The 12431-nt window shown below is 50.2% G+C and overlaps 1 protein-coding gene across 6 annotated transcripts in view; it reads right to left on the reverse strand.

Annotated features, from left to right (window-relative positions):
- Positions 1–12193, reverse strand: part of ARHGEF7 (Rho guanine nucleotide exchange factor 7) — a 168541-nt gene extending 156348 nt beyond the window's left edge. For 2 of the 6 annotated variants that reach the window (XM_033435029.2, XM_033435033.2), the window contains exon 1: positions 11926–12186. In XM_033435029.2, the coding sequence (XP_033290920.1) occupies positions 11926–12090 (165 nt within the window). In that variant the 5' untranslated portion in view covers positions 12091–12186. Of the gene's footprint in view, positions 1–11925 lie in introns of all 6 variants that reach the window. The other 4 variants (XR_004485231.2, XM_049701281.1, XM_033435028.2 and 1 more) reach the window with 4 other exon arrangements.
- Between the last annotated feature and the right edge of the window lie 238 nt (positions 12194–12431).

The raw sequence follows: 12431 nt of genomic DNA on the forward strand, positions 1-12431 counted from the left end.
CACTTGCATTCACATCTCTATGGTGTCACTCCCAAATTTACACCCAGCCCAAATGTCCTCTCTGAGCTCCAGTTCAGCACCCTCAGCACTGAATCCATTCATGACCTTCTTGTTCCAAGCCTAGGCCCCAGGCCAGGCTCCCACTCACACAGGAGACTCTGCCAGCCATCCTGGTGCGCAGCCAGAATCCCGGGAGTTACCGTGGACCCACCGTGGAGCCCCACTGACTGCCTTCCCTCACCCTCTCCCCCGCCATCTTCGTGGTTTTTGCAGCACGGTGTCCATCCCAATCCCAGCTCCCGCTGGCTCTCAATGGACCACACTAAGAACTTAATAACGCTCTTCTCCGCATCCGTTCTGGGCCCCATCTAATCCATTTCCCACACTGGGAAGTTTGGAGTATTGTTTTCAAAATCTGCAACTGATCACATCATCCTTCCCTTTAAAACTCTGAAAAATCTTTAAAACCCAAAGTCACTCAATGTCCTGTGGGGCCTGGCGCGTGGCTCTCTCTCCAGGAGCACTTGAGCTCTCCCTCGGTCTCAGCACTGTGGCTACCCAGAAGTCCCCCACTGCTCCTCTAATTACACACCCCCTCTACTCACGCCAGAGCCCACTCATGTACTGCTTCTGGAGGAGACCTTCCCTAAGACACCACCTGTCCCATCTGCCAGGTGTAAATCAGCTTCCTCTGCTACACACTTTGAGAAATCTGTTCCTTGCCTTCAGAGCATGTATCTCAATTTGTAAAGCAAATTCAAACAGTAACTTTAACGTACTTCTCCTTCACTAGATGGTATGCGAGTCTATTTTTGTTAATCATTAAGTGTCCCAGCACAATCCTTGAACCACAGTAGACACCTGATACAGATTTGATGAGAAGATAGACAGATAAATAAGTGAGCTCTTGGGCAAGGAGGCTAAGTATACTTGCACTTTAAAATTCCGTACACGTTTTCTGAACAATCAGGTTCAGAAGTAGAGGGCTGGCAGTAAAATGAATTAAAGCTCCACTCTGTGCAACACGCAGCGTGAAACTGTCATGTAACACACACTGAGATGTGATCCACATACAGTAAACTGCTCATACTTAAAGTGTACAGTTGGAGCAGTTGCAACACATGTGCACTTGTGAAACCATCACCAGAATCAAGGTAATGAACACCCCTACCCTCCAAAGGACTACTTGTGCCCTCAGAGTGTCTCTATGCAAGCACTGGTCTACTTTCTGTCACTACAGATTATGATGGCTTTTTTGTAGAATTTTACATAAGGGGAATCATACAGTATGAACTTTTTTTCTAGCTTCTTTACTCAGCATAATTTTTACCCACGCTATAGCATATTCCCTTTTATTGCTGAGTAGTATTCTATGGAAATACAATACTTTGTTTATCCATATACCAGTTGAAAACATCTGGGTTGTGTCTAGTTTGTGGCTATTTAAAAAGAAAGTCTCATTTTCTTGGGTAAACACCTAGAAATGGAATTGCTAAATCATTTGGTTGATGTGTATCTAATATTTCAAGAAACACCATTTTCTAAAGCGCCTGTACAATTTTCATTCACATCAGCAGTGGATGAGAGTTCCAGCCCATCCACATCCTTGCCGACACGTGGTAGGATCAGTCTTTTCAGTTTTAGCTGTTCCAATAGGTGTGTGTAGTGGTATCTCACTGTGGCTTTAATTTACATTTCCCTAGTGACTAATAATGTCAAGCATCTTTTCATGTGCCTGTCATCCGTATATCTTCTTTGGTGAAGTATCTGCTCAAAACGTTTGCCCATTTTTTAAATTGACTGTTTCCTTATTATTGAGTCTTGAGAGTTCCTTATACATTCTGGATATAAGTCTTACTTGGTAGAATTCACCAGTTAGGCCATCTGGCCTGGAATTTTCTTTATGAGAAGCTTTTAAACTACAAGTTTAAATTTTGTAATAGATACAGGGCTACTGAAGTTATCCGTTTCTTCTTGAACGAGCTTTGGTAGTCTGTGTCTTCCATGGAAATTGTACTTTTCATCTAAGTTATAGAATGTATCGGCATAAAAACGTTCATAATATCCCGTTATTACCCTTTAAATAACTGTAGAATCTATAGTGATTCTCCACATTGGTCATTTCTGTCTTCTCTCTATTTTTCCTGACCAGTTTAAGAGGCCCATCAACTTTACTGATTTTTCTCAGAGGACCAAGCTCTTGGTTTTGTTGGTTTTCTCTAGTAATTTTCTGTTTTCCACGTCACCCATTCCCATTCTGTCCTTTATTGTTCTCTTTTGTCTATTAGTTGCTGTGGGTTTAATTTTGCCCATATTTTTCTATCTTCCTAAGGTAGAAGCTCTATTACAGCCAACAAAAGACTTAAATCATATGCGGGGTGAGTTCTCTCTCACTCCCAGAATATCGTTTGAACTAACAATTTATAATCAGGGTGCTTAAGACTCACACCCGGGTTTCCCTGGTGGCGCAGTGGTTGAGAGTCCGCCTGCCGATGCAGGGGACACGGGTTCGTGCCCCGGCCCGGGAAGATCCCACATGCCGCGGAGCGGCTGGGCCTGTGAGCCATGGCCGCTGAGCCTGCGCGTCCGGAGCCTGTGCTCTGCGTCCGGAGCCTGTGCTCCGCAAGGGGAGAGGCCACAGCGCTGAGAGGCCCGCATACCGCAAAAAAAAAAAAAAGACTCACACCCAACAAAATATAGTTACTGTTAGTTATTTGAAGAACCAGCGTTGGCTCGCTGACATGGCAGTTACTTGAATCCGAACTAAGTAAATGTGCTTGGTCAGAGGCCAGAGGAAGGAGAAACAAACTCTTCTTCTCCATTTCTCATCCACTGATTAAGTCTGGGAGACACTCAGTTCCAGTCTCTCATCACTTAAAAGCAAGGCTTAAAAGTGTGGTACTTTCTGGAAGCTTAACCTTTGACACAAGGCTGTCGAGAATTTAACCCCATTCTATTTATGGAGCTTGTTTTCAAAAGAAACAAAAATGCCTTAACAAATAAGAGAACTGAGACCAGAAAATTTCATGTTTCCGTGGGAAGAAATCTGTTACCAGCACCAATGTCATATGAGCATCGTTGAACAAGGCAATTTCTCCAGCACCACAGAAAGATCGCCTGAAGAAGATTCCATGTGTTCCCACGCCTCTTACACCTCCTGAGAGCAAGCAACAGAGGCTATGGGCCAGGATGATCTCTCTGAAACTCCTAATTTTCTGTCAAAACCCCTCTAACTTTCTTTTGTAAAGTGAATGACAGTCATAACCTTTTGGCATGCGTTCAGAAAGTAACAGGCTTTTTCAGATAATCTGTATTCCTGACAAAAGACTTCTGAACAAATTTGCTAACTTCAGATGGAACTTAAAAGTCTCTTATGAACTTAAACTGTCTCAAGCACAGGAAATCGGTGGGAAAGTGTCTTCCTGGCAGAAGCATAGCAGTGAGACACTCAGAACTGAGGGAGAAAGGCCACCACAGGCCAGGGTGTTTACAAATAACCCAAACCAGACTGTTGTAAGGATTTTTGTTAGACTGCTAAAAAATCATGCTGCCAGGGCTTCCCTGGTGGCGCAGTGGTTGAGAGTCCGCCTGCCGATGCAGGGGACACGGGTTCGTGCCCCGGTCCGGGAAGATCCCACATGCCGTGGAGCGGCTGGGCCCGTGAGCCATGGCCGCTGAGCCTGCGCGTTCGGAGCCTGTGCTCCACAATGGGAGAGGCCACAAGAGTGAGAGGCCCGCGTACCGCAAAAAAAAAAAAAAAAAAAACATGCTGCCAGAGCATGACTTCACTGCCAGAAACTGCGACTTCAAAGCAAACTTGGAAATGAGGATTCCCATTTTAAACTAAAACTAGATAGAAACTGGAAGAGGTTTCAAGTGCTACACTTTTTCTGGCGCTGAATTACATTCACCTTCTTTAAAGAAAAGATAGGAACTTTATCGGTCCCTTTAAAAAAAGCTGCTCTAAGTGTAATAATAATTAAAGTTATGCACAAAACACCACTTCCGTTCTCCAGACTTGTACCGTGTCTACTGCCACGGTGAGGCTGCAGGACAGGCAGCCACGAAACCTCAGTGGCAGCTGAAGTGAGCTTGCGTTTTGTCCGTGGGGCTGCAGGTCCACCGGGCAGCGCTGGGCTCACCTGAGCTCGCTCACGCAGCAGTGAACTCTGATCCGGGTAGCAGCTCTGCCGACCTTGGCTAGCCTCTCTCACAATTGGGGTTGGTGGGCTGCAGGTGGGTCCAGGAGGCCTCGGCACGGACAGTTGAGCTCTCTGCCCTGTGGTCTTGCATCCCTCAGCATCCGGGGCCCGGGCTGGTCCTCAGGGTGGAAGCAGGGTCTGAGAGAGCATGGAAACACACAAGGCCTCTTCAGGCCTGGGCTAGCAAGTAGCACTTGTCACTTCTTTTTTGTTTTTAATTAATTTTTTTTGGTTGTGCCGGGTCTTAGTTGTGGTAGGCGGGCTCCTTAGTTGTGGCTCCAGGGCTCCTTAGTTGCAGCATGCATGTGGGATCTAGCTCCCTGACCAGGGATCGAATCTGGGCCCCCTGCATTGGGAGCACGGAGTCTTATCCACTGTGCCACCAGGGAAGTCCCACACCTGTCATTTCTGCCACGTCCCATTGGCCAGAACAAGTCAAGGTCAGCTCAGATGCAAGAAGTGAGGAAACAGGCTTCACCTCTCAATGGGAAGAGCTGCAGTGTCACGCTACAAGGGCATGGCTACAGAGAGGATGGAGAATTGGGGCCACCTCCATAAACTACCACAACCTTCCTCTAATCTGCTGTGTACCCTAGGAGGCTCACCTCCATAGAGGCTCACCTTTATGCACCACTGCCCCAGAGCCTTCCCCCAGCACTGTCCTGGAGACACCATGCACTTAGTCTACAGTGTGAATGACTCTCCCTAGACCGTGCAGTGCACAACTTACACAGCCATATGGTGCCGCCCTCAGTGAACCCAATGATGAGTTTGGGCTGCATGACGTCTTGAGTATTCCTTCCACTGAGAATTCACAAATGCTTTACACTTCAGACCCGACGGCTTCTCTTATGACTTGACTGAAAAGTCAGTACAGAACACATGTATGTGTGTGCATGTGTTTCTGTGTATATGACGCGTACACTAGGTTGCACACAGTAGGTGATAAATACATCAGTTAGATTTAACTATTTTGAAAAACTGTGTTGGAAATGTGTAAACGTCCCCACCCTATCTCCCTGCCTTTAGACTGCAGCAGACACAGCACACTATCCCACAGAAGCAAGGCTGAGAACTACCAGACTGGTTCATAAAACTTTAAAACTTCAGAGCTAACATTAGAAATATAAAAACATCGGGAAACAAATTCTCCTAACCTCAGTTGGTAGAATTGAAGAAGGGGGGGAAAAGTCAGAAGTCGAACCCAGGATACACAGGGCCGAGGGGTGGCCCCAACACCCTCCCTCTGCAGACACAGGGCGGGCTGGTGGGCCCTCACTGCCCATCTGTGACTCCTGGCCCTTCCCATGTGTGAAACTCTATCTACACGAAACCTGAGCCCGCAGCTTGGCCCTCTGGCCCCGCGAGCCAGCAGCTGCGTGCGCTCAGCAGAGGGCTCAGGAAGCCACATTCCGTGTTCCCACCACCCCAGACGATGGTAGTCTGGGAGGGTGGGAAGGGAGGGGCCACCAGCCCGCTGAGGTTGCAAGAATCTGCCCAGTTGTGAGAATAAGGAAATATTCCAGGATTCGAGTAGCGTTCCGGTTCAGATCCGGGCTTAGAGTTTTCCTGGACATAGCAGGAGAAGTTTTCCGTGTTGATCCATAAAATAATAATAACTTCCATCTACGAGGACCTGTTCTGTGCCCAGCACTGCACAAAACCCCTCACATCTACGTGTTTCCCCTCATAATGACCCTACTGCCCCAATAGGCCATTCCCTCCAGACAGGAATCGTTAATCTTATTTTTAGGAGGAGGCAACTGAGAGAAGTGAGGCAGGTTGCCCAAGGTCACACAGCAACTGGATGACTCTGGAGCACATACTGGGACCACCCCATTTTACAGTGGCCCCGGGGGGGGCGGCCAGTCGGTCTTAGGGACCGCTAAACCTCCCAGCCCCCCCCCCCCGTGCTGCCCGTGGCGGAGGTGAGTGCCCAGAGGGAGGGTGTGCCTTTTGCCACCTTCTACCAACAGTGACAGACTCACGGGCGACTCCGGCTCCCATGTGATTCCAGTCCAAAAGTCTAGAGACAGCCCTACCAAAAAATTTATTATACACACACACACAGTATTGTTTCAGATCTTGGTTTAGATAGATTCCCAGTAAATGCAGAGTAATCCCTGAAGCAGGAACCAGCCCTGACTTAGCGCAGTGGGGTGCCCAGCAGGTGCTCCCTAAGGCAGCCCGAAAGGTCCCCAACCAGGGCAGCAGGCACACCTGGGCGGAGCCTTCCACCCTGAGCCAGCTGGGGGTCCGGGCTCGGCACACTGCTGGTCTCACTGTCTTCACCTGTGACACGGGGAGACCCGGGAGGACAGCGGGACAGCAGTTTAGCACGGTGCCTGCAGCTCAGGGCGCCCACAGTTGTTTCTTTAAAAGAGAAGTAACTAAAGGCGGGCAGTGCTCAAAGAAATGAGGGAAGAAGGCCACGACGGGTGTCACTTCTATTAATAGAATGCGGTCCTGGGAGAGCACAGACGCTGAGTCCTCCCACCGGAGAGCTCCCAGAGGCAGCTGCCCCTGATGAAAGGCCATCCTGCAGCCCTTCCCCCAGCGTCCTGCCCTGCAAGCCCAAGTCACCCTGGGCGCGCGCGTGCGCGCGTGTGTGTGTGTGTGCGTGCACGTGCGTGTGCGTGCGGGGGTTGTGTGTGTGTGTGTGCGTGCACGCGTGTGTGTGTGAGTGCGCACGGGTGTGTGTGTGCGTGCATGCGGAGGGGGGGTGCGTGCGTGCCAGCGTCCACACCATAGCACTTCCAGCGTGGCTCTCGGGAGATCTCTGGAGGTAGTCCCGATTTAAATTGATTTTAGGTGGGGTTGTTCTGAATGAGCCCGCAAATGCAGTTACATGGGGCCTAAAACCCAAACAAGAATCACCCTGGTGCAGGGTCAAGATGGTACTTGGAAGTCACATGCTTCAAAGGCAGATGTTCATCATGACAAAATGAGCCATTCTGAAACCTTAAGCAGTTTCATTAGAAGCACCTTAGTACAGCCAATAATTCAGTTTGCAAACTTTAAAGAAGCCTCCTTAAAAAACACAGGAGGTCACGTGTTCTATAACTTTTCCCCCTGCGGGCTTCACCCGCGCTGCTGAGCAGGTATTTACGGCAGCTACAGGGCAGGGCGCCGGCTTCCAAACCGGCTGGTCCTGAGTGAGGCCTCACACACCACACTGCCATTGCTGACCACGTCCTTCTCAGGGCCGAAGGGCCTAGAAAAGGCAAACTGCTCTCAGCGGACACTCAGAACTGCTGTCCGACGGCCACTGGGACTTCTCTTCCACCCCACCCTGCCCAGCCCCAGAATCCTAGGACAGAGCAGAAAGCAAGTCAGGAATCAATTAGGAAAAAGCAGTTTCTCCTTCCCGTGCTGCATCAGAATTCACTGATTTTCTGCAAGTCTGCGGAAGATCAGCGAGGACTGCCAGATCACAGTTTGGGGAAATACAAACCATATTCTAATCCACGTGTCAGAAAAATCAGCGGAGGTTGGGCAGCCCAGACGCAGGTCCCTCCAAGGCCTTCGTTCCTCAGCGCCCGTTCCCTCTGCCTGACATCCTGACATCCTGACATCCTGACATCCTGACTTTTGAGTTCCTTCTGCCCCATGCTGCTTGGGTTTTTTTTGGGTTTTTTTTGAAATTTTGAATTTTATTTATTTTTTATACAGCAGGTTCTTCTTAGTTATCTATTTACACATATGAGTGGATACATGTCGATCCCAATCTCCCAATTCATCCACCACCACCACCCCCGACCACTTTCCCCGCTTGGTGTCCATACGTTTGTCCTCTACATCTGTGTCTCTATTTCTACTGCTCTTGTTTTTATAGTTACGTTTTCTCCTGGACGCTTAAGAACTTGTTATTCAGTCTTTTTATCTCCAACAGCGCTTTGCACCCTGCAGACAGGTAAACACTTAATAAGTTGGTTTGGTTCCAACATATCATCCGACCTGTTATGGGTTGGATTGTGACCCCCTGAAATTCACATGTTCAAGCCCTAGGCCCCAGGGCTGCTGAACATGATCTTATTTGGAAACAAGGTCATTGCCGATGTAATCAGTTGAGGTCATACTGGGGGAGGGAGGCCCTAATCCAATGACTGGTGTCCTTATAAAATGGAAGTTTGGACACAGAAGAGACCCCAGGAGACGCCATGGGAAGACTGGACTTGAGCTGCCCCAAGCCAGGAACCTCGAGAGGCCTCGGGGAGGCCGGGACAGACCCTCCCCACCCCTGCAGAGGGGCGGCCCTGCCCACACCGCCATCCGGGACTTGTGTCCCCAGGGTGTGAGAGAATGGAGTTCTGTGTTTAAGTGCCTGGTCTGTGGTACTTTGTTACAGCAACCCTAGGAAGCTAAAACACAGCCAACAGCTTAAACCAGTCTGAACACACACGCACACCCAGGGCATCTAGCAGGGCCGGAGAGCAGCACCTGATTTGTGCATTGCACAAACACTGACAGATGGAGTGTCTCCTGGGCAGCATTTTACGGGTTACGGTGTGCTCTGTTATCCTGGGCAAAGAGAGAGAGAACCAGGTTCCTTGAGTGTTTCGTGGTGAACCAAGAAACTTCATCTGCTGCAGTTACACGTAAAATTAAAGCAGCCTTGGGAATTCCCTGGCCGTCCAGTGGCTAGGACTCAGCTCTTTCACCGCCATGGGCCCGGGTTCAGTCCCTGGTCGGGGAACTAAGATCCCGCAAGCCACGTGGTGTGGCCGATAACTGACTAACTGACTGACTGACTGACTGACTGACTAAATCAAGCAGGCTTTCATGACTTCCATCATCTGAATGTGTCTTCCTAGTCTTAAGGAAGTTGCAGAGGATGGAACATGACTGCCCCTCAAGTTCACCGCCTCTGACTAAGTAGCCCAGGGATGTTTAAAGCGTTAACTCACGAGCTCAGGGCTCACACGCCTCCCCGGAGTCTCCAGCCTTCGTGTGTTTCTCATCACGGGAGGAATGACGAAGCAAACAGTGTGGGCAGGTCAGCAAAACATCCTGGCCACTACTAGACAAAATCAAAGCAGCGGAGCCTCACACACGAAGATTCAGGAGACCTTGTAACACCCATTTTTCTCTCCCCTACGGCAGAGGACGTATCAGAACACAGCGTTGGCGATAACTCAATGTGTCTCTTTTCACAGCCCCTCTCGTCCCTGGCTGACCTTCCACCTAAAGAAAAGCAGGCTGCGCGAGGGGAACCTCCACAGAAGCACGAGGGGAACCTCAACAGAAGCACGAGGGGACCCTCAACAGAACGCTTTTTAAAATGAGCAGAACAATCTGAACTGAAACGAACCTGCCCTTCGTTCTTCACCCTCTTCGCTGGCCCTAAAACAGAACAAACCAACAGAATGCATGAAACACACTACGACATGTTTTCTTAATAAAAGGCACATGGGAAACCCAAGCCACCTCGACACTTTTCTCCATTCTGCACTATGCTATCGCCGGCCGAATGGGTCGTGTTACATTTTGTGAATTTGCAAAAGTTACGCTGCAGGCTGCTTACATCTCGTTAATCGGTCTTCTGTGCGTTCACGTAGCAAACTGGGGTAAAGTTAAGAGCCTTTCAATTCCATGTGAATACTCGGTGAAGTTCCCAAATGTTCCTTTTTAAGGAAAAACGTCCTCAGACTAACATTCCCACATTCGGTGAAGGCTGTTCAGCGTGTGAGCTCTGTGGCAGACGTCATTCGGTGTGCACGCAGACATCGGAAAGTTCAACTAAATAACTCTTCTTGGGAAATGGAAAATGCTCGTGACATTTCTAAAACCCAGGGTTTCCAGAGGTGGAGAATGGCTAACAGTTTACTGCCCAAACCTACATTCATACCACAGAGAATCGGTAGCTCTGTCTCTAATTTGCTACTTTGACGTTGAACTTTCACTGTGACTGTGTCCCTCTAAACAAACCAGTTGGGGCCCGGGGGGAATAAAAGGGTAGTTACGCTATAAGAAGTTTCAAATGACCACAGTTTTAGAACATGTTGGGTTGTTTCAGTTTGGCTTCTGCAAATTAAACATGTTAATCATTCCTCTCTTTGTTGTTTCCGAGATGAAAGGAATGCTACAGTTTTCTAAGAAAATCTTTCTACATTTAAAAGAAAGCGATTATTGAAGTCTGCCGGTCAGTATGAATGCAGTTAATATGCCAAGTAACATATGCATTGATAATGACATGTTTTTGTCAAACAGCCTCTGAAGTTTCTTAAAGCTTCACTTTTAGAAATGGAAGTCTTTCACATAAGCCTATTTTGGTAAACTTAGCATGCATTTTCAGTGCCTTTCAACATCTGTCTTTTATTACCGGAGGTCCTGATATCCAGATGACAGCGGAGTATTCTGAGTGCCTGGAAAGATAGAGCTGCTCCTTATTCTTGTCTGAAATCATAATTTTATTGTGACATCAGGTTCATTTAGAAGCAACATTTTTATCTCCTGGACAGACAGGCAGCTGTTCACTCTAAAATGCAGGTTCTGTTTTCATAAATGTGTTCCTAAAACTACTAGGCGTACACAATTCATATTAAATAAAATCTTTTCTGACCTTTTCAATGTAGTGCCAGAACATGGGCAACTTAAAAGTTTAAACAGTTTACTTTTTAAAGTCACCTAATTAACATTTTATTATTAGCAAATTGATACTGTGCGTTTCGGGCCAATACACCCCATTTAAAAAATTAAATAGTTTTTCCTAATTATGGTGCACTTTAATTTCTACATTTAACACCATTTAAGTAATTGTTGATCCTAAGATTATGTACTGGCAAAAAAACTGGGATAAGACTGTAGTGTCTTTGAGATACAGGGATCCACCGTTTTAAAAAGCGCTCTCTCCGCTCGCCCCTGCTTTGTCAGCTGAGCCAGAGGAAAGCAAACTTGAATCACTCAGGAGTTGCAGCCAAGGTTCACCCTCCAGCCCCGAGGAAACCACAAGTCACGAAGAGGAGAAGCAGGGTCTGTAGGACTAGGGATTCTGTTCAAAATCAGGTACGAACCTGAAACTGAAATCTAGGACTTTAAGCCAGGCTTGAAGTATGCCAGGGTTTTCCAACCCTGTGTCTGCCATCCTTTGGGCTTGGAGACATGAGCATTCTTTCATGGGGAGGGCAGTAAATCATTTCACAACCCAGCCCTCAGCTACTGATACATGCATCCTTTAAAAATGCATAGCAATTGGTCAATTAAACAGAGGGCGAAACTCTCGTACGATACCACCAACAAAAGCTGTTCAAACAAAGCCTGGGAGGACGCTTTGCACGGCGGTTTTCTGCTCAGGTCACAGAGAGGGGCGACTCCTCCTTCGGGCGGGGCAGAGCGGAGCTCCCCGTCCCTCCCGGCCTCCCCGGGGCCGTTCCCCTTGAACGCGGCTCGGACCCCTCCCCAGCCGGCCCCGCACACAATGGCGCCCCGAGCGGGATCCCGCCACCGGGTCCTCGCGCCAACAGCGCGCCCCCCGCGCGGGCCGCGTTCCCGGGTCCGCGCACAAAGGAGGCGCGTGGGCTCCTCCGCGCCCCGCGCTCTCCCGGCCCGCGCGGCCACCAGGTGCCGGCGCCAGCGACCCCGCGCCCGAGCGCCTCCGCGCATCCCGGGCCGCGGCGGGGGCAAGGTGGGGCGCGGGGCCTCCAGCCGCCCGCGGCGCCCGCCGCCGGGCCTCCCAACGCCCCGGGCCTGGCCGCCGCGGGGGCACGGGCCGGGGGGCACTCACTTTCTCGATGGTCCCGGGCAGCAGGCGCTCCAGCAGCCTGCAGAGGACCACCCCATCCTTCAGAGACGCCTGCAGGAAGCCCTCCGGGTCCGAGATGGTTTTCTTGGGCGACTCCAGCACCCCCAAGGTAATGAGCCACGTAACGGTCTGCTCGGCGGAATTCATAGCGGCGGCGCGCCCGGCCTCCCCGCGCCGCGAGCCCGTCTCGGCGCCGTTCACCTCGGAGCGGCCGCGGCCCGGCCGGCTGCGCCCACCGCCCCCTCCTCCTGCTCGCCCATGGAGAGGCCGGCGACGGCGATTGGCTCGGGCGGCGCCGCGGTCCGGCCGGCTCGCGCTCCCTCGCGTGCGTCCTGGCCGACTGTCAAGTGCCTTTTCATTAGATGCACATGAACCTGCGGCGGCCGCCCGGCGCCGCCCCCGCCGCCGCCTCCCGGCTCCCAGCCGCTGCCGCCGATGACATCACCGAGAGGAGAAGAAAGACGCCGCGCTGGAGCGGCCCCGGGCCT

The sequence above is a fragment of the Orcinus orca genome, chromosome 18 (assembly GCF_937001465.1).
Source record: "Orcinus orca chromosome 18, mOrcOrc1.1, whole genome shotgun sequence".
Classification (NCBI taxonomy): domain Eukaryota; kingdom Metazoa; phylum Chordata; class Mammalia; order Artiodactyla; family Delphinidae; genus Orcinus; species Orcinus orca.